General features: G+C 39.4%; 1 protein-coding gene across 8 annotated transcripts in view; it reads right to left on the bottom strand.

Moving 5' to 3' along the window:
* Positions 1–19,867, bottom strand: part of ENPP2 (ectonucleotide pyrophosphatase/phosphodiesterase 2) — a 73,196-nt gene that overhangs the window by 11,171 nt on the left and 42,158 nt on the right. For 4 of the 8 annotated variants that reach the window (XM_085053454.1, XM_085053457.1, XM_085053460.1 and 1 more), the window contains exons 11-20: positions 19,499–19,571; positions 14,602–14,754; positions 11,347–11,458; positions 9,901–10,026; positions 6,445–6,476; positions 5,513–5,640; positions 3,398–3,485; positions 3,189–3,276; positions 2,087–2,259; positions 1,747–1,798 (exon numbers count right to left, since the gene is read on the bottom strand). In XM_085053454.1, the coding sequence (XP_084909580.1) occupies positions 1,747–1,798; positions 2,087–2,259; positions 3,189–3,276; positions 3,398–3,485; positions 5,513–5,640; positions 6,445–6,476; positions 9,901–10,026; positions 11,347–11,458; positions 14,602–14,754; positions 19,499–19,571 (1,025 nt within the window). The remainder of the gene's footprint in view (positions 1–1,746; positions 1,799–2,086; positions 2,260–3,188; positions 3,277–3,397; positions 3,486–5,512; positions 5,641–6,444; positions 6,477–9,900; positions 10,027–11,346; positions 11,459–14,601; positions 14,755–19,498; positions 19,572–19,867) is intronic. The other 4 variants (XM_085053462.1, XM_085053459.1, XM_085053455.1 and 1 more) reach the window with 3 other exon arrangements.

Below are 19,867 nucleotides of genomic sequence, written 5' to 3' on the forward strand. Positions count from 1 at the left end.
AGAAAAATAAATTTCCTGGATAATCTGGCATTACCCTGTACAGTTCATTGAATTTGATAACCTTCTGGCAAACATACTTGGCTTGCTTTTGGAAATTAAAACACAGAAACAAGGAAAGCGACCTAACACAGTTGCCAGATAGGCATTTAACCTGAAAGAAAAGGGCATGTTTTATTAGAGCTTGAGTACAAACAGAGGATGTTTTTATAGGGCACAAGAAAAAAAAGTAGGAAAAACCTAGTCTAAGGACAAAGGTGATAAACTTGCTTTATTCCAGAGAAGCTGAAGTCATCTTTTTCTTCTGCCTGTAAGTAACAACATGGTGCACCATGTGGGAGAAGGGAATTAAATAAACGCAGGAAGATCTGTGAACAGGTGCTACAGCTTGTCACGGAGCTGGAAAACAAAACCTGCCCGCAGAAGAACTGCTCATTCAAATAAGGACACTGTGCTAATTAACAGAGAACTGACAAATGAGCAAGTGCAAATGGTTTATATGCCTACATCTTAAAATACATAAAAAATACTATTTTTATATTACTACAGTTAAGAATGAAAACCATAAACCGAAGTAAAGGTGTTGAGATTTGAACCACAACAGTGAGGGTGTTTTTTTCCTGATGCCAGAAACTGCCACAATGAGGATTAGCTTTTCATTAATTGGGAAAATCAGTCTAACAAGATGAAAGCTGCAGAAAGGCAATTTAACTCACAAAGAAGAGGAATAATGTTACCTTTAGCAACTAAAGGATAGGCTGCATTGCCTATCCACAAGAGAGAAACTGAAAATACCTTCATAAGGGAATTAAATCTCCTTAATCATCTGAACAATGCAATTTGAGGTACCTCAAAAATCCTTGTCTAAACTCCAAAGCTTCAGGATTTGCTAATATGGACAATTGTTATAGTAAGGGAAATGCTGTGCATTGTTATGCTGAACTCAATCACCACTGTGAGAAGGAAAACTCTGCTTTGGTTCACCTTTCAGTCAGTAATGCTGCTCAGGAAAGCAGTTCCCATCCTCTCTCCTCTGCTCCTATTGCTCCACTTTAACCTGGACCACAGTCTTGATGCAGCTGAGAATGCAGCCACACAGAAATCAGTGCTGGCTCACAGCCAGAGGGTGCAGGAACTAGTGTCCAGGAGAGCAGGGAATACTTTCTCCTGGGAGAAACATTGACTTAAACACTGAAGAGGAACAGAATTGAGCTGAGCAGCCTGAGCTAACAGAGCACGTGCTCCTCCCTGTAACATGCACCCTAAGAGCCAAGCATTAAGACCTAGTCAGGGATTGTCAAAGCAGCTGTAGCATCCTTTCTAGGTGAAACCTAAGCCTGGGTAACTATGGCAAAACACAGCATGCAAACACAGTCTGGTTTTTTCCCCATTTACAGCCTATGGTTGAACAGAGTACAGCCTCATGCCCCCTCTCCTTTCCTCATGTCTCTGCCTTCATATCTGAGCTTAAAACTTCTAAAGGTGATGGAATGGAAGAGTCAAAACTCACATCACTTTGAACAATACTAGTCCTGGTTACAGCAAAAGGTAGTGTTCCTTCTCGTGAAGAGCACTTCATCCTCCCCATGAATCTCATGTATCTGTGTGCTACTTTCCCAGTTACTCAAAAAGAGAATTTACTACACATTAACGAAACCACACCAGAAGTTGCTCTGGTATTAGTGACACAAAGTAATTTACAAAAGAAAATGGAATCAGCTTTTATTAACTGAGGCATCAGGCTCTTACCTTCTGTTCCCTTGACATGAAACCGCTTGTTCAGTTCGTCCAACTTGTTCTTCTCAAGAACAGAACAAAAGGAACAAGATTAGGACCACTGGAGCACTCTGATATCTCATTTTACCAGACATCTAACAAAACAAAACTAGTGCTATAAGACAGTGATGATTTTCTTGTCTCCTCTTTTACAAAAATTGTTCCGTAATTGCTCCAAGAGGGCACAAAGATTTCACAGGAGAGATCTGGGGAATTCTTATACATCAAACCCTCTCAAAATAAATAAAATGGCTACAACTTTACCAAAAACTACTGCTAATACTGGAGGCTTCCACAGATCCTAAACACCTACCTTATCATCACATGTGCATCCTATATCAAAATCTGATGCAGAAGGTAGAGCTACAGGATACAGTGGTTTAGCAACTTCATCTGGCACAGTTGGTTTATACACATTGGCTCTCAACAGGTGATTTAAACTTCCATGGGTGCCATTATTGGGAGCAGGCTTTAATCCAAGCAGATCTGTGAAACCACCAAGGAAAAGTGAATGGTGGTCAGACTCCAAATATGTACTCAGCAGCAACTCTATTGAGCCAAGACATTTATTAGTAATACTGTTTACACCCACAGCAAGTTAATGAAAGCTTTTAATGTAATAAAAACACTGATCTTTTGTCCAAATCATAACATTGCAAAATGCCACATTGAAAAGTATCTTTGCCTTTATGACAAACCATTAATTTGCATCAAGACACTGGAAAAGTTTAAAACTGGACAAAGTTTTATTATAACTACTTCTTCAGCTTCCAGTGCAAAACTACAGTCAATGGCCGGACCTAATACCAAACACCTGCAACACAGTGACTTATAAATAAGAGCTAACTACCCCTTAGGTATTACATGTTTGGAAAAAAGAAAGTAAATTACATCTTTGAAACACCTTGAAGTTTTATTGTGAATTACACCTTTAAAGTTTTATTGTTCTGAAAAAACGGTACTGAAGAAAATATCTTAATGAACATCTGTATACATATCAGATTCTTCTTTATGGCTTCAGTACAAATTCAGGAAACCTAATCACACCAGGAAAAGCCATAGAAAATGAAGTCATCAATCTTAGCTGCTGCATGAGATCTGCAGGTACAGAAGCAGCCTCTGAACAGAAACCTCCTTCCTAGATAGCTGAGATGTGGACACCACACATTGTGGGGGTGTCCATTTCATCTCTGTCAAGCTGTACACATCAAAACTACAGTAACCCCGTTTACTGACCAGCTCCAGAGCAAACTGAGACCCCTGAGAAGTGCCTTGAGCCCTCCTGGCAAGTGCTTGGGAAAGGGGGAGTGGGAAAAAACACTGGGAGGAAGTCAGGGCATGAGCTCATGGTTGCCTTAATGAAGACCTGTTAAAGTAACTTGCTGCTTTTGCAATTTCTCAAGCAGGCAGCTTACCACACATGACGTTGTAAAGTTCAATGTTTTCAAAAGGAGGCACTTTGGTCTTGTACTTGAAGGTAGGACCATAACCTATAAAGACAGTCTTAAAAAAAAAAAAAACCAAAGAAGAGCATTAAAATGTAGGGTGGTTTCACTGCCTATTTACATTTCAGAGACCTTAAATTTCTTCTGCCTTCCATGACCCTCCCAGACATTGTTCATACCTGCATGCTGTTTATCTTGTTGTCATAGCCATGGTCTCCATGAAAGAAACATTTTCCTGTTGGTTTCTTGTAAACATCCACAGCTTTCCTAAATTGAAAAAGTATTAGAAAATTTCCTCAAAGGTGGCTGACCTGACAATATCCTTTGGGGGCAGGAAGGATAAGGTTACAGGGCAGTGCATTGTTCATCTTTCTTGAATAGCTGTAGTAGGGACTGCAGGCTTAAACAGCATCCCCAGGGTTTCTCCCTTTACTCCCACTCTAAGAAACAACTCTAATTATTGATAAAAAAACTTAGTATATGCCATTTTCTCAGACTTTCTCATATCACATAATCTCCAGCAGACCGGAGGTGTTGGACCATTGGTGAGTACTCTTCCGGTCCTCAAAAGGCCAACAGAGGCTGCTCAGAAAGCACTTTGGTGATGTTACAATGCTGCAAATGTCATACAATGCTATAAAGTCCTTTTGCAAGTTTGCCTTCAGCCCAACATACAACAATGGGGAGCAGAAACAAAACTGAAAAAAGAAAGATTTTCATGAAGACAAACAGCTGGGATAGTAAGTGCTGCACCATAGGAATGTTAATTATCAACCTGTTATTGAGATGGGTTTTTCTACAAAATATGTGGAAAGATAAGTATTGTGTCATAGGAATTATAATCACCAGCTTGTTTCAGAGTACTTTTATACAGTTTTATAGAGCTGTGTGCAGGGAATACATGCAGAGGATCACATAAGCCTACAAATTAACTTCTTCATCTGCAATAAAATAATGCTCAGTCGAAGTTTAATTTTGGCCTTGTAAGTTACTAGGGTTGCAGCAATAAGGGCTGTAACTACCATTTGCCTGTATCTATCAATTACAATTACACTAACAAATGAATTACTGCTGAATGAGATCTCTGAAAATTAATAAATAAGCCAAAGAAAGACTGATGTGATTAACAAGAAATTACTGAACATAAACCAACCTGGGCAATCCCACTGGTTCCAGTAAAACTCTTAAAACTAAAGCTTTTAAAGGCCTAAAATTCAGTGTGATTCTTTGAAATACACATAACTCCAGCCACAGGGCAGCCTGCCAGCAGCCAGTGGAGTTATGCAAGAAAGCAAATGGGGTTTCTCATTCACTGCTTCAGCAGAGCGATTCTTGCATAATTCATGGAAAGATAAGCACAGATGTCAAAAGGCACTTACAACACACTGTGTGTTTGCCTGGCAGCTATATGGGCAAAACCCTACCATAATTTAAAGCTCATAACGACTACCATGAGCCAAAAGCTGTGTCATTTTCCAAGAACCACTGAGTCAGCTTCATGCATAAAGACCCTGCCACTCTCATACTGTAATACACACCACATGTCAAAGCATATTCAAATGGAAAGCCGTGCACAATTCATAAACAAAGGCTACTCCTCTCCTGTTCACTCTGTACATGTATGTGCCAACTTGTTTTTCCTCATTCAGTTTGTAGCTAATAAACACTGCCCATATTCTATAACCCAAAATTCAGTCATACGGGTAAGAGCAGCCCAAATCAGAGTTTTGCCTGAGCTAAAACATCCCGGCTTTCAGTGGATTTGTTTTGAAACACAATACACTGCCAGCACAGCACTTTGATGGCCACACTGTCATATCCTTCCACGTATTCTCAGGCATTCACCCGCTCTACCAATATCTCTGTTTTCTTTCCAGTGACCCACTGCATCCACTCAGACTCTTGTTCCTTAACATCCTCTCACCACGTAAGCCTGCCCCTTCCTCCCATATTCACTGCTCCCCAGGAGAAGTAAGCTTAAGTAACCTCATTAAAAAAGCTTATCAGCTCCTACATTTGAGCTTACCAGTCAAAACCCAAAAAGCTGTTTGAGCAAATCACTCTGGATTTCTACCTTCTATCCAGCAACTGATTTTCCCACACTTTAAAATATTTTGTGTTCTAAACCACATTCTCATGCACCAAATATAAGATTGAACCTCACTAGGAGTTCAAAACTCCTCTTGCTCACAGGGTACAGGAGCAGGATGCTAACAGACAAGGCAATCCTAAGTGTCCCATTTCCTCACAAGAAAAGACTGAAAATCCTGATGGAAGCAAAAGCAAGGGTTTACCTCGCCACATGCCATTTGCGATCCACCAGCAAATGGACATCCTCAATTCTTCGGTTGTAAGCATAGTGCAAGCGTTTAGGCAGGTGCTGTTTCAGGTAAGGCTTGAAGTGCTGGTCAGGCTTTCTACACTGAAAAATAGATGGTTACAAATAGCACGTTGTCAGTTAGCTTAAGGTGCACATAAAACCTCTGACTACAGAAACCAAGCTGTTAAGGTCATCACTGATGCCTGGAAAACAATGTGTACATCTAGAATATGCAGTCCAGTCATTTCTGTACGTTACAGACATGCAGCCAGGGCCCAGGGAGTCATTCAAAGATATATTTGGAAAGTTTCATTCTCGTGACATCCTTTATGAAACCGTCAACCAAAACATCACACGTACTTAACTCATGGATGAAGAATTTTATTCTAACTGAACCAAAGCTTAAGTTCCAAAGGAAACCTGAATGCTCAAAAATATGCCTCATCTGCAGATACATTTAAAGCCATCTGGTTACAAAATCTGGGAGGTTTTGTTATTTTAATTTTCAACATTTTTCCTCCATTAAAGGCAAGGTTAGAGTTGAAGGCTATCAAATGCACTTTTTCAGCATCTTCAAAGTGCTAGTAAAATGTTTACCCTAAAAGATTACTTTCCAGTTCTGAAATAATGAATAAATAGACTCAATTCAGGGAGTAAAGACAGTTCAGAAGATTCTGTCTCTGCACTGCCCAAAAAGGTTATAAAAGCTACTAGAGCAGCAAACAGTGGAAAACATGATAAATGTTAACCTGTGCTCATGAAAGGCACCATTTAATATTCTTGATTCGTAATAATGGTTGGTTGATTTTCCTGCCTCAAGAGTGAGCAAAGAAAGCTGAATAATGCCACAAACCAAGAAGTGAACAGTGAAGTATAAACATATACCTCCCAGTCCTAAATACTTACCGTAAGGTTGGCAACAATCACTTTAGGGTCATCTGTTAAGCAAAGGTAAAAAAAAAAAAAAAAAAGAAGACAAGATTAAAAATTTGCAAAAAATTCACAAAGTTTACACAAGCATACTTCCTAATACTTCCTTGACCTTTACTGAAAGTGCTCTGTATATATCATAGAATCACAGAATCGTTTGGGTTGGAAAAGATCATCAAGTCCAACCCTTAATCGAGCACTGCCAAGTCTACCACTAAACCATGTCCACAAATGCCACATCTTTTAAACAGCTCCCAGGATGGTGACTCCACTGGGTGGCCTGTTCCAGTGCTTGACCACCCTTTTCATAAAGAAATTTTTCCTAAAATCCAAACTGAATCTCCCCTGGTGCAACTTGAGGCCATTTCCTCTTGTTCTCCCACTTGTAGCCTGGGAGAAGAGTCCAACCCCCACCTGGCTACACCCTCCTTTCAGGGAGCTGCAAAGAGTGATAAGGTCTCCCCTGAGCTTCCTTTTCTCCAGACTAAACACCCCCAGATGCCTCAGCTGCTCCTTATCAGGGAGGGTTGTGCTCCAGACCCTTCACCAGCTCCACTGCCCTTCTCTGGACAAACCCCAACACTTCAATGTTGTTTTTCGAGTGAAGGGCCCAGAACTGAACCCAGGATTTGAGATGTGGTCTCACCAGTGCCACATACAGGGGGGCAACCCCTGCCCTGGTCCTGCCGACCACACATGCTGGCTCATGTCCAGTCCTTGTTGATCAGCACCCCCAGGTTCTTTTCCAAGGGCAGCTTTCCAGCCACTCTTTTCCCAGCTTGTAGCACTGCAGGGGATTGTTGTGGCCCAAGTGTAGGACCTGACACTTGGCCCTGCTGAACCTCACACCCCTGGCCGTGGGCCACTGACCCAGCCTGGCCGGATCCCTCTGCAGAGCTCCTCTCCTACCCTCTGGCAGATCAGCACTCATGCCCAGCTAGATGTTGTCTGTGAATTGATTCAGGATGCCCTTGATCCTCTCTTTCAAATCATCAATAAAATATTAAACAGAACAGGCCCTGATACTGAGCCCGGGGGAATACTCTGGGCCCAGCCATCCAGAGTTTATTACCCAGTGAAAGGTGCACCTGCCCAAGCCACAGTTTCTCCAAGAGAACAGTGTGGAAGACAGTATCAAAGACTTTATGAAAGTCCAGGTAGACAATATCCACAGAAGCAGGTCACCTTGTCACAGGCTGGTCAAGCAGGACCTGCCTTTCCTAAACCCATGCTGGATGGGCCTGATTCCCTGGCTGTCCTGCATATGCCACGTGAATGGTTTAGTGATATAGAGCTGCTTAGGTAATGTTCTCACTGTTTTATGATCTAGGCCTTAGCTTAATACTTACTTTGTTTTTGGAAAACACGTACTTTCAAGACTTTTGGCTGTTTTACTTTAAAATAAAAAATTATCGCAAAACACAATGACTTTCCTTGAAAAATTTTGAAAGCACATTTGAATGCAAAAATACACTCTGTTAAAAGTAGCAAGATAAATATGCAGCATTATTTGGTCACTTTTAACATTTGAGCAATGTCATAGGCTACTGTTAAGTAAGTGAAAAGCCACAGTAAAATATTCTGGATACTCTCTGGGCAATTAGGGAACACGAAAGATGTAGAAAGCCCAAACCCAGTTAACAGTCCATACTAACTGTTTTCTTCTGGGGGATGGGGAAAGCATTTTTCAGTCATGAGAGAAAAAACAGGCTAACAGAAAATCTTAGGAAGTAAGAATCTGTTGTTTAAATACTGTTGTTTTGGTTGCTTAAGGCATGATCTTGCTGAGCTTGAAATGGGCTCTACTAAATCTCAAGACACAAGCTGGAAGCTTTTGCATTGCAAAGGTGTGTCTGCAGTATTAAGACAGTATTATGGAACAATAAAGAATAAAAAAGTTGGTAACTTGCCATTTAAGGGGCTAAACCCCCGTTCTAAAGGTAAGAAACATGCTTGTTTGTTCTATGTTCAAACTGCTGATTTACAAGCAATTGCAAATATTCAAACTAGGAAGCTGCAGACAGAGGCCAAAAGAGGAAAATGCTATTGCGGGAAAATCAGTGGTATGACTCAGAGGTCAGTCAGACAAACTGGTCTTTTTGAAAGATATTGTCATTCATCCTCCAAAGAAATCTTATTTTTCTCAGCAATTTGGGAAGTCAGGGATTGAAAGATCTTAAAAAAAAAGACTTCTCAGAACTGGAATTTGTTCTCAGTAGACTGTAGAGGTAGGAATTCAGTTTCATGCTAGTCTATGAAGCTTGAACAAGATGTGCACTACTTTCAACAGATCTTTACAAACTCATCATATATTCCTCAAGTATAAATACCCAGGATAAAAAAAAGTTTGTAGTAAAAGAAACGCATATACAAATCAGTATCTAAGAAAGTTTTACCATATTCTTCTGATTTCTGCTACTATTCGTACGTATTTAATCTTCAAAGATGAATGTTTCAATGAAATTTGTCCTCAGCCAAAGCGTATCTGAAGTGCTGTGATGGAATACTTGGCTATCCCAGCTGTCTGATCTTTCCCTCTACCAAAAGTTGCCACTCTTGGAAGCATATAGTGCAAAAACATGGGCACTTATGATTTATTTATGAGTTAAACAGTTTGCATGGCAGCTTGAACCACTGGCAAAGCCAGGTTTGCCCTCATATGCTGAACCAAAGCAGCCAGGGTGCTGGCATAAGCTCTGTCCTGGTACTGCTGCCCTGGAGGCAATAGGTGGGGAGCTGGTCTGTAATGCTTGAAATCAAAGAATTAGTTTCACCACAGGATTCTTGCCTGAGGCCTGGGAGCTACTGTCAAAGATCAGTTAACCCCAAACACTAAGGGTAAACTTCTAAAAGCACGGCTCAAAACAGCAACAAGTTTTCCTGGCAACACTGGCCCTGAATGCATGCGCTGAATCTTCCTTATAGACTTCAGCATCTCCAGTCTGTTGCTGTTTAACAACCCACACTACTCATCCACACCAAAACTATGATAGAACTACTGAATCCAAAATTAATAAGTCACTTTTTTTCCTATAAGCTCATAAAATGTACCAGATGCTTCTTTTAATATCCAAGCTGTGCAGTGCTGAGATCCCCCAAATACAGTTTTTGTTGACAGAGGAGAAAAATGCATGAATAAACTCATAGTGACACATAAGCTGGCATGTGAAACTGGCTTGGAGTTCTCATTCCTCCTTGATATAAAAGAGTGGCATTTCACCCAGAATATTTAAGCCCTGCCCTTGAAAGTTCTACCACTGTGGGGTCTATGAACTACACACTGGAAAGGGAGCAAGCAGCTGGTCTTCAGTAGGATTCCCTCTGAAATTCCTGCCAACACACTGCAAATTTACACCCTTTGGACAGCATCATTTCAAGGAAGGAATAGTGTCTAGTTCTCAGGATATAAGAGGTAGAATTAAATTAACTTACATTTTAGGTTATTGCTAGACCTAGGGCGAATTCGCCCTAAAGATCCAGGCAGCAAAATTATATCATCCACATTAGTCAGATAGTTGCTTAAAAATTCAGTTCTTTCACAAGTTGTGTCTTCCATCCCTGCAGAAGGAAAATATAAAATTAATCCGCTCTGAAAATAAACACATTTTCCAGAACAGCAAAAAAAAAAAGGAGACCCCAAATACCCTGTGTATTATTTCCTTATGGATTACTGATCTTGTTCTTTACACACATCTAATTCCAATATAACACACTGGTAGAACTCAAACAAGGAGTGCCTATTTAAGAGAAATACCAGTCTCAGCACTGTAGGAACAGTCACCACATATAACATGCGTACACTGACTCAACTCCAAATTAAGCTTGTGGAAAAATCAAAGTCTCTTTTTAGTTTAATGTACTACTTTGGCGATTATTTCTTTTTAAACAAATGATTTTAAGAGGAACAGCACACAAAAGGTATTGTCTGTTGGTGGTCTGTTCTAAGGCAGCCGCAGATAAACAATTTTCTCTTGCAGACATTTGTGGTGGAGAGGAATGTACTGCCAGCCACAGGAGATTCTCAGCACAAAACTGCCACCCCTGGAAATCCTTCCTGACCCTTACCCTTCTCTACCCACAGTCAGAAAGGAGGCATATGCCATTTTATTACTGATGTATCAGTTCTTGTGAGACTGTCATGAACAAAGATGTAAAAAGAACAAGACCTTTGGTGGCATTGCTAAAAAAGTTAAGCAAACATGGGTATTTTTTTAATAAAACTTTCTTTTTTTATCTTCGCTAGTATTTACTATTTCTTCTATTGCAAAGTTTATTCTAATATTTGAAGGAATAAGACCTACCAAATAATCTCTGCTGTTAGGTGATGTGAAGTATCTTTATACCTCCTTCCTCCATTATTTTAACGGCTTTTCCATCTAAGCTGGACACAGTCTCTTACAGATATCCCAGTCTTTCTTCCAGCATGATAAGATGACCCACTAATTGCAATAGAATGTCTCAATGACTCAATCTGAAGTCCTACTTTTCTCCTCATGTACAGGAGAACAGGGCTATTATATTTTTCATTCCATAAAAACTGACAAGAAGATTACTCTAGGCAGATTATAGCCTTCCAATACACGCAAGAAGAGCTACACTTGGATGTGATATCAGAAATGCCAAGATTTGAAAAGCCCTGAGTGAAGAAGTAAATATCCAGATCACTCCTAGAAAAGAGTAGTGTACCTCCATGACAAGTAACAGGTGAGCTGAGTGACCACTCCACACCAACTGGCTGGTTTGGGAGAGTTAAAACTACCAGAAAAACATCAGCACAAAAATATCTTAAATGGAACTTTGATTTAGGTCACCTATTATATGTACAGCTACATTGCTTAAGCATTTATTTTCTGATAAATATTATGGTTTAAATTTTACCATGATCACCAACAAATATAACATTGACACATCGATGTAGTTTCAACTGTTTCAGTCCATCCATTAGTTGTCCTACGGTCTTGTCAATCTCTCTCAGGGGATTCACCATCATCTGTATAAATATTCAGAACGGAAAAAAGTTAATTCTGTCATTGTAATGTTTCTTCTTCTACAAATGGTGGTCCTTTGGCAAAACTCTGATAGGAAAACCATCCAGGTCAAGAGGCAAAGCCTTGGCTGAGCTGTTACTCCTACAATTATTGTACCATTTCCTTTTGTATATCCACACCATGATTTCATCATGAGAAAGCCCTGCTGAGATGCTGACACAAAACAGCAAAAGATCTTTATGGCTGATCCTAGGCCTCCCATGAACATGAGTACAGTTGGTAAAACAAAGTGCAGATAGTAGAAAAACACATGTGACTTTGGGGTTCAGTTTGTTTCTTACAGATAGAGAGCAGTACTGTTAGAAGACTATTTTATGTGAATGGTTCAGTCAAAAAATGAACATGAAATGAAGCTTTGGACTTGGGATTCACATGCCAAGTCACTTAGTGAAATTCAGTTCAAAGGACTATCTGATACTATGATGACAACATGCACGTCACTTGAGGAGCACATGGGGCTAAGAGGGAGTGCTCTTCAGCTTCAAAGCCAACAGTTTCCAACAGCTCAAATGAGAGTTCTGGAAAAATTGTCAGCAGGCCCCAGAGGACACAGACACCGTACCGTGATTTCTTCATTTAAGTTTCTTTCTCATTAAGAAAAGAAACCCCAAAAAATCAGAAAAAAGCAAGATGCAGAACTGTGTTTTCAGCCTTAGGAAAATGAAACATTTTTTACCAGATGGCACAGAGAAGGGAAAGGCAAGATTTTAGGCAGAAGACTCAGATTTTGTTTTGATTTTGCAAAGAAAACATTTGTTGTCACTATATGGCAACTTCTTCCTCACTTGTCTGTTTTATTTGGCTGGTTCAAGTATCCACAATAAAAAATCCTCCCAATGACAAACAGAATGATGATAAATTCTGGATGAGAAAAAAATAGAATTTGGCAGAATTTTCTAAAATAAACACTGCGTTAGTGTGACCCAGAAAGAGATGGTTCAGAAATTCTGCCTCTGTCTGAGTCATTAAGGGATAGATGTTAAACGAATCTGCTACCTTATGAGACAGGAAATGTCAACTCCCATGTGGCACTATAAATACACAGAGAAGGGACTTACAGGAGAAGGAATCACAGTGGGGAACAGGAGACACAGTTTCTGCAACATATGGAAGTGGTTCAGACAAAGGGTGAAATTCTGGAATACTTTAATTCAGGAAAGCCTAAGTAGTCACTTAAGCTAAAAGTTTGAAAACTTCAAGTTTGGAAAAAGAAAATTGTCTGTTTCAGCATTCTTTCACTCTCAACACAAAGAATTTCTTCTACAAATGGGAATTCCATTTTTAGGAAAATCTATTTATATTATGTAAATCATACAAGGAAATACAACTTTTACTCAGAATTCAAAGCTTATTCAAGGAAGCTGGAAATCCAGACAGATTTCCCATTAATGTTTACTTTTGTCAGCAAGCTTGAGTCTTCTTTTAAAAAAAAAAAAAAGTTAGAGCAACAGTAATTCAAGGATTTCAAGTGATGGTAATTTTGTTTAGCTACCCTCTTCAGCAATCTGACCTCCTCTTACAGCTCCTTCCCAGATACAACTTTCAAAGATTTACTGGCAAACAAATAAAACTCTTGCATATACCTTTCTTCACCTAATTGTTGTTATCAAGACTTTGGAAGACTGTACAGGAACATTTTATCTTTCAAGATACACGGATCTCTATGATGGTGCTACAATAAGGAGTTTTGTACCACTGTGAAAGTGCTGGGGATGGGATCTGAGACATACAAAACCCAGCTGTATTCTGTCACAAGTTTTCTCATAGAAGAAGTCTGACTAAAAGGAAGAAAGAATCTCACTTTAACTTTTTTTTAAATAATTGGTAGGATCAATCCTGTACTGCATTTCATTGGTCACAAACAGCATCAAAAGATTAACTTGCAGATATGAGGGCAACAATTGCTTAATACTAGGGTTTTTCTTCTGAAATATTGGTGACAAATTTTCACAGTTGACTTATCAGGAAGAGTTCTTTGGGGATAAGTTTGAATGACTTCTTCATTCAGAGAAAGAAAGGCAAAAAAAGAGTGACATATGTTCACATCACTAGGAGTGTTACTTTGACTCTATTTCATTTCAGAAGGGTATAGCTTGGAATGGCAAATTAGTGAGTAATGGCAATATCATCCATCACAGTTATTAGCTCTCCTCTCAGGTAAATCTGTGTTAAAAGTTCTCTGGAAAATTCATGGAGTTTCATATGTGATTTTTTTTTGCATGCACCTCTCTGCCACGATTTTACACTTAAATAATGCCTCTCAAAATAACTCTTTAAAGTTGAATTGTGCAACAAGTCAAAAAACATCCCCACAAAAAAAAAATTGAGAAGAACATTTATAGCCTTTGGTAGGATCCTGTGCAGTGTAAAGGCTTTTGTTCCAAGCTTAAAGGAGAAATACATAGATTGTTAGTGCCAGGTGGAGAAAGACAGTATACTAAGGAATACTCTTTTCACCCACTTACACTTCTTCCTAATAAAGCAATTTCTATTCAATGTTTTCCTTGTGAAAACAGAATTATGCACCACTTTTTGCAAATACTCCATTCAAAAATCCTGTAATTAGAATCTCTACCCTGCAGAGTCACGAAATTACTTTAAAATGCATATTTTTAAAACAAATGGTTTTTTCCCTTTAGATTTTATGAGTCACATTTCCAGGCTTTTTCCAAAACCATGATGACTAGATACAAAATCTCAAATAATCACCATGCTCCCATGAGCTGGGACTTACAGAGGCTACAACATATTGCAGAATTTGTAATAGCTCAGACAGGTTAGCAGCAGTGGCAGTGTCTTCCCAGAGATTTTTCTGACATTGACTCCAGCTGATGGCTGGATTTAAAAATATAAAGAGACTATAAAGGTAACTTTCCCTAATGCAAACAGTGTGAAACAAGAAAAACACAGCTCCCAGAAGGCTTGGTCTGGTTTGGCTGCTATCCTTTGGGTCCTTCAGTACATTTATAAAAGTTTTGGCTGCAAAATCCCAACCTGAAGCATGGAGTGAACTCCCAAGTTGAAAAAATAAAGACAGAGTACTGCCTAAAAAGTGGCACTTCCATCATAAATTTTTGGAACTTACTTTCTTCCGACGAGTTTCCGTAGAATACTGATCCACTCTATGTACTTTTCTTCTTTTCTTTGGAGCTGCAACTGGTCTTTCCTGTCTCCTCTTAGGAGGAAGCTTTCTCTTAGGTCTCTTAGGCGGAGTAAGAGGGGAGCCATAACTACTCTCCTGTACTGGCAGGGAGAGATGTCTGGACTCAGAAAAAAAGCCTGTCTCAACTCACATCAGACAGTAAAGCTACCTGTGCCAGAAAATCCTGAAGCATAAATGCTACAGCCTTATCAAATATTTAGGCTTTTGGACAATTTAGGATGTACCCCTTTTTAAGGAGGAATTCACCAAATTGTACTGAAAGCGGAATAGCAGTTACAAGAGCAGACAGCATAAAAGCAAATTAAATTGGTGTTTCAGAAGATAGGTGGGGCTTCTGTATTTTAAAATACATAGTTATATAGAGGGTATTAGTTATCAAATATTAATCTATTAATATTATCAAGATTTAAGTTCATTTCAATTACAGCAAAATTCATTGCACACAATTTAATGAGTGTCCAGTGTAGAGTACTGGTGGAAATGCAACATTTCACTTGAATGATGGTTCAGGTATGAGTATTAGAGTCTGTCCAGTCTAAATGACTTCTGCAAGGTTTCCCACACCAACTTTTTGGCTAAGTTAGTGAGACCAAGTACCCTCATCCATAGCACTAGCAGATACCACTACTGTGTGCCAGACCCTGCACCTCACTGAAATCAACAGAACCCCATTTGCCACTATTTGGGGTCTGCAGATCAGAGCTACGAAGGTGAGACTCAGTTAACATGGAGCTCAGATCCTTCAAATCAGCTGGGCAGGGCACATCAGTGGCACTGCGTGAAAAATCTGTGCTGCCACCTGCCTTATCGCCAGCTTTATGGGCATTTTGAGAATTCAATTTCCTATCACTTTCAGTGTGGCATCTCATTGGGTGATGTTATTGCTCCTAAATGCACAATTACCTAGGACAGACTCATGGAATAAAAAAAAAACATGGAAGGAAAAAAAATAAGATCTAGCTGGAATGAACTACTATCCCACTAATCAACTTGCTCATAATTCTGAACCGTCCCACTCTCACTGACTTTAACCCAAGTCTCAGACTCCTGACAGTACTTGAGATGGTATGTGAAGAGCTGACAGCTGACACCTACCAGGAGATAAACTACAGCTTGCTGTGTGTAATGGAGCACGCTGAGTGGGCTGGGGAAGAGTTGGAGATTTATGACGCTGTTTAATTTCTGTGTACTTAGGCAGCTTCTCCCAGTTGTTCAGTTACACAGCTCCATGAACAGGGAAGGGGAGGAAGGGGATGTTACCATCTGCCATGCTGTTTCATTGCTTCCAACGCAAGCAGCTGGAAAGGAGATTCTAGTCCAGTCTCATTCGTCTTTCTCCAGAAAGGCATTTTAATAAAGCAGCACCAGAGTTTTCTGTTTTTAAAAGGCTTCAAGCTTTGTGCAGTCCTGATGAGAGGAGCGGCAGGGAAAGGAAGGATTCTCATTTTGCTGTCTCTAAATCGGCTCAGACAGAGCTCCCCAATGCCAGAAACACGCGAGTGCAGGAGACCCAGGTCTGAACACTGAAGTGACTGTCTCAAGACAGCATGTTAGATGAGCAGCAGAAATGGCTTAGCACTGCCAGATTTTGATGTATTTTAGAGCTCTTATGGTAGTATATTTCTAGAATATTTTATGTAAAAAAAAAAGTTAGCTAGGAGAAAAAAAAAAAAGCGAAGTTCTTATTAACCAGCCAATTCTTAGTCTTGCTTGAGAAGAGTCAGAACAGAGTTATGGAGGAGGGAAACGAATCCCTCCCCTCTTACAGAAGGAAACTGTAACATCACAAGGGTAACTAGCCAGCCAAAGCTCTGCTTCTTGACCCGGATGGACCAACCTACCAGAGTTCAACTGCAGAAGCACAGAGGGAAAGAAAAAAAAAAAAGGCAGAAGTAAATCAAAAGCAAGCATATATTTTATAACTCCCATAACTGTTCCTGGAAACATAATGGTACCCACTGAAATACTTCCTAAAATGTTTTTAAAGGAAAAAAAAAACCAAACAGACCCAAAACAAAACACCCCCACCCCAAAGCAAAAAACCAAAATAAAAAAAACCAAACCATCGAATGCCAAAACATAGACAACCAACTCATTTACACTAAAATGCATGTTAGAGGATATGCAAGTTACACTTGTGGATGCTAGCCATAATATCAACTTGATTTCTATAAAAAACACTGGCAATTCAACAATAAAGTTTAAGTGTATCTAAGCCCCTTTGCTTCTAGCTTTTCAGACACTCTGCACATCGGCTGCTGTGCACGTCTTGGGATGATTTAAGTGCTATCTGGATGCCATTAGACCCCTAAGATTATACATTTAAAATAAATTTAGATAGAACATTATTTTGTATAATAAGCTGAAATAAAAATTCAATTTATTCTATTGAAGATTTTTAAGAATTGGATGTTTTCAAAATATAAAACTATTCCTGTAACTACTAACTGCAGCAAGAAAAATTCAGCATGAAATATTCACTCTTCAAAAGAAGAACTAAGAAAGCTCATTGTAAATATAACACAGAGTTTTTAAGAGCTTGTTTTCAAACATTATTGTCTGGCTGATCTGCCTTTGCATGAAGAAACATGGTCAGCAATACTCCAAATGTCTAACTGCTGCCAACAGTATACAAGAAAAAAATTATTTCAAATGGAAGTAATGCTCTTGGTATCAAGGAATTAGCTGAAAGGGATCCTTCTGAGGACTTTCTTCCAGATGATGTATGTAAATTTCAAAGCTCCTAAAAATTATATTGAAAGCAATGTCAAGAGAAACAATATAAAATAATTCCTAGCTTTCCTATCCCAAAACCAGGCCCCTAGCAAACCTCAACATCTGTGTACTTACACAGCTGTATTCATTTACTTTTATTTCCATTCACAAAATTTGGTCCACTGTTTGAACTGCAAACCCATACATGCTCTTCTGCTAACTCATCTGTTTTCAATTTGCTAAAAATCAATGTCATGGTCTTCTTCTGTTTAACACAAATGACATAGAACTATTTATTTGCAAAACTTTCATAAGCTATTAATTCACACTTATTAAGAGCCTAAGCTCTGCCTTGCAATTGGAGCTCAACGTTCAGATAACCATCCAGAAGAATGCCCACACAGGAAGAGCCTTTGGGGGCTTTTGGCTTTCATAATGACTTTTCCTATGATAAACACTTTTCTACATTTTACCTTTTAGACTCCTAAAATTAACCTGAAACTAGATTGCCACACTGGATGCTAAACAGATTTGTTAAATGCCACAACTTAAACAACATTTTCAATGTCATCATCTTAAGAGTCCCTTTTAAGTCCAAGGAAAAAGTTCCACAACTCTGTGCAGAACGAAGTGGTTGTATCCAGATAAATAAAACTAGGAGTTCTCAGTCATAAGACACACAGAGTAATTTTAACATTTCACTAATAGGAACTACAAAGCATTATTGAGTAATACATAATTAAATCAGAGAGCTCTCATTACCAATACCTTGCCTGACTGAATCAGACATGACTCCTGTTCTGAGCCAAATGATAACATGGACACATATCCATGTCTGTCAATTTATTGCGAGTGCTGGCAGACCTTAACCCATGCTTATCCAGAAAAAGGACTGCTTCTCTCCATCCAATATGGTGCTTCAGCACTGACTTGGAATCAATTCCTCACACCCAGCTGCTCTGGGACCATGGCTCAAACTGCTCCAACAGGGCTGCTACCCACAGCAACTTCATAACCACTGCAAACTATTTAAACAGCCCAAATAACCATACTAAAAAATATTAATGCTGCTTCTCTTTGCTCTCTTCTCCAGTCAAGAACAGCCACCAGATGCAAAAGAAACTACTGCTGGGTACATGGCTGCTAAAGGAGATTTGCATTGCCTTCCAGAGGGTAGGCATCTGATACACTCCTCACTTTTTGAAGATTTGCAAACATTTGTTTACTCTTTGAAGATCTTACATAAAAACTCCTAAAGCCTGCAGGCATGTATTTCACTGAAACTAGGGGACCTTTGCAAGATGCCAGAGATCATTGGAAATGCCAGATCCCAGCCACTCAAAGTAGGATATTTGAGCACAGAATTTACTTTCCCGCCGCAGAAATCCCAGAAAAGTGCATTATCTTTACATTCTTGTTACCTGGATAGTGTTGGCAGGGGAAACAATACCCACCAGTCCCAGCCAGCTACACAAAGTCAAACAAGGGGTTAAACTACTGCAGCATGTGGCACATAATTTTTCATTAAAATACCTTATGGTGCTTTAAAACTTTTTCCAAACTCAACAGTAGGGTCCTGAGGGAACAGTATTGGAAAAGCTTTCTGAACCCCTGTAGGGCCTATATGAAACTGGAAATAGCAGCTTTTTACATTTCCTGACAGACTGGAATTATTACTTTGGCTACTGCCAGCTGTCAGCTTTAAAGAAAGCTTTTTTTCTTCTCTGCATTTTATCTTATTTTCTGTATTATATTTTAATTACTTTTAAGAAGAATAAATTTTCAGAGGAAAGTTAAATTATGCTGTTGCACCCAAATACATTCCTATCTTTGCCAAATAAATCTTTCTAAATAAATTTGCATTATCGTATCACACAAAGAAATAGCCTCCTGAAAGAAATGGGTAGCTCCTTCTCCCATAAGTGAATTTTACATGATAAATCCTTTAGAAGATAACTTTGTTTTCTCTGGCAGAGGTGAAGCATACTGCAGAAACAGGTGAAAAAACGTTGCTAAAAATGTTACTCCAGAGCAGCATCAATTATATGGGGAAAAGTATTAGAGACACCTGCTTTTTCCTGCAGAAAAAGAAATCTGTACTAACCTCTGAATTGAAAGGACCGTATCTGTGGCCAGCAGCATCTGGTTGCTCAGAGTAGAAGGCATAAACATAAGGCCTGAAAGAAAGAAAGGGCTTTTTCAGGTTGGCTTTCCTTTGACAACATCACAAAAACACAGGCCTGCCAGGTCAAATCAAATCAAGTCAACTTTCCAATGAGACTTAGCTCTATGGAAAAAGAACTGTTTCTCAGTCGTAGAACCCTAGAATCATTCAGCAGTCCTTTGTGCCCGTGGTGTAATTCGTTGTTTTTCAGCTTTATTAAACCCAAGAGCACATGCAAGGAGGCACATGGGGTGCCTTGTTCATTCTAAGTCTTGCAGGAGAAGTCACAGCAGCAGCTCGCCTGAGCCT

Source organism: Lichenostomus cassidix, chromosome 2 (genome assembly GCF_008360975.1).
Source record: "Lichenostomus cassidix isolate B80296 chromosome 2, HeHo_3.0, whole genome shotgun sequence".
In the NCBI taxonomy this organism is placed as follows: Eukaryota; Metazoa; Chordata; class Aves; order Passeriformes; family Meliphagidae; genus Lichenostomus; species Lichenostomus cassidix.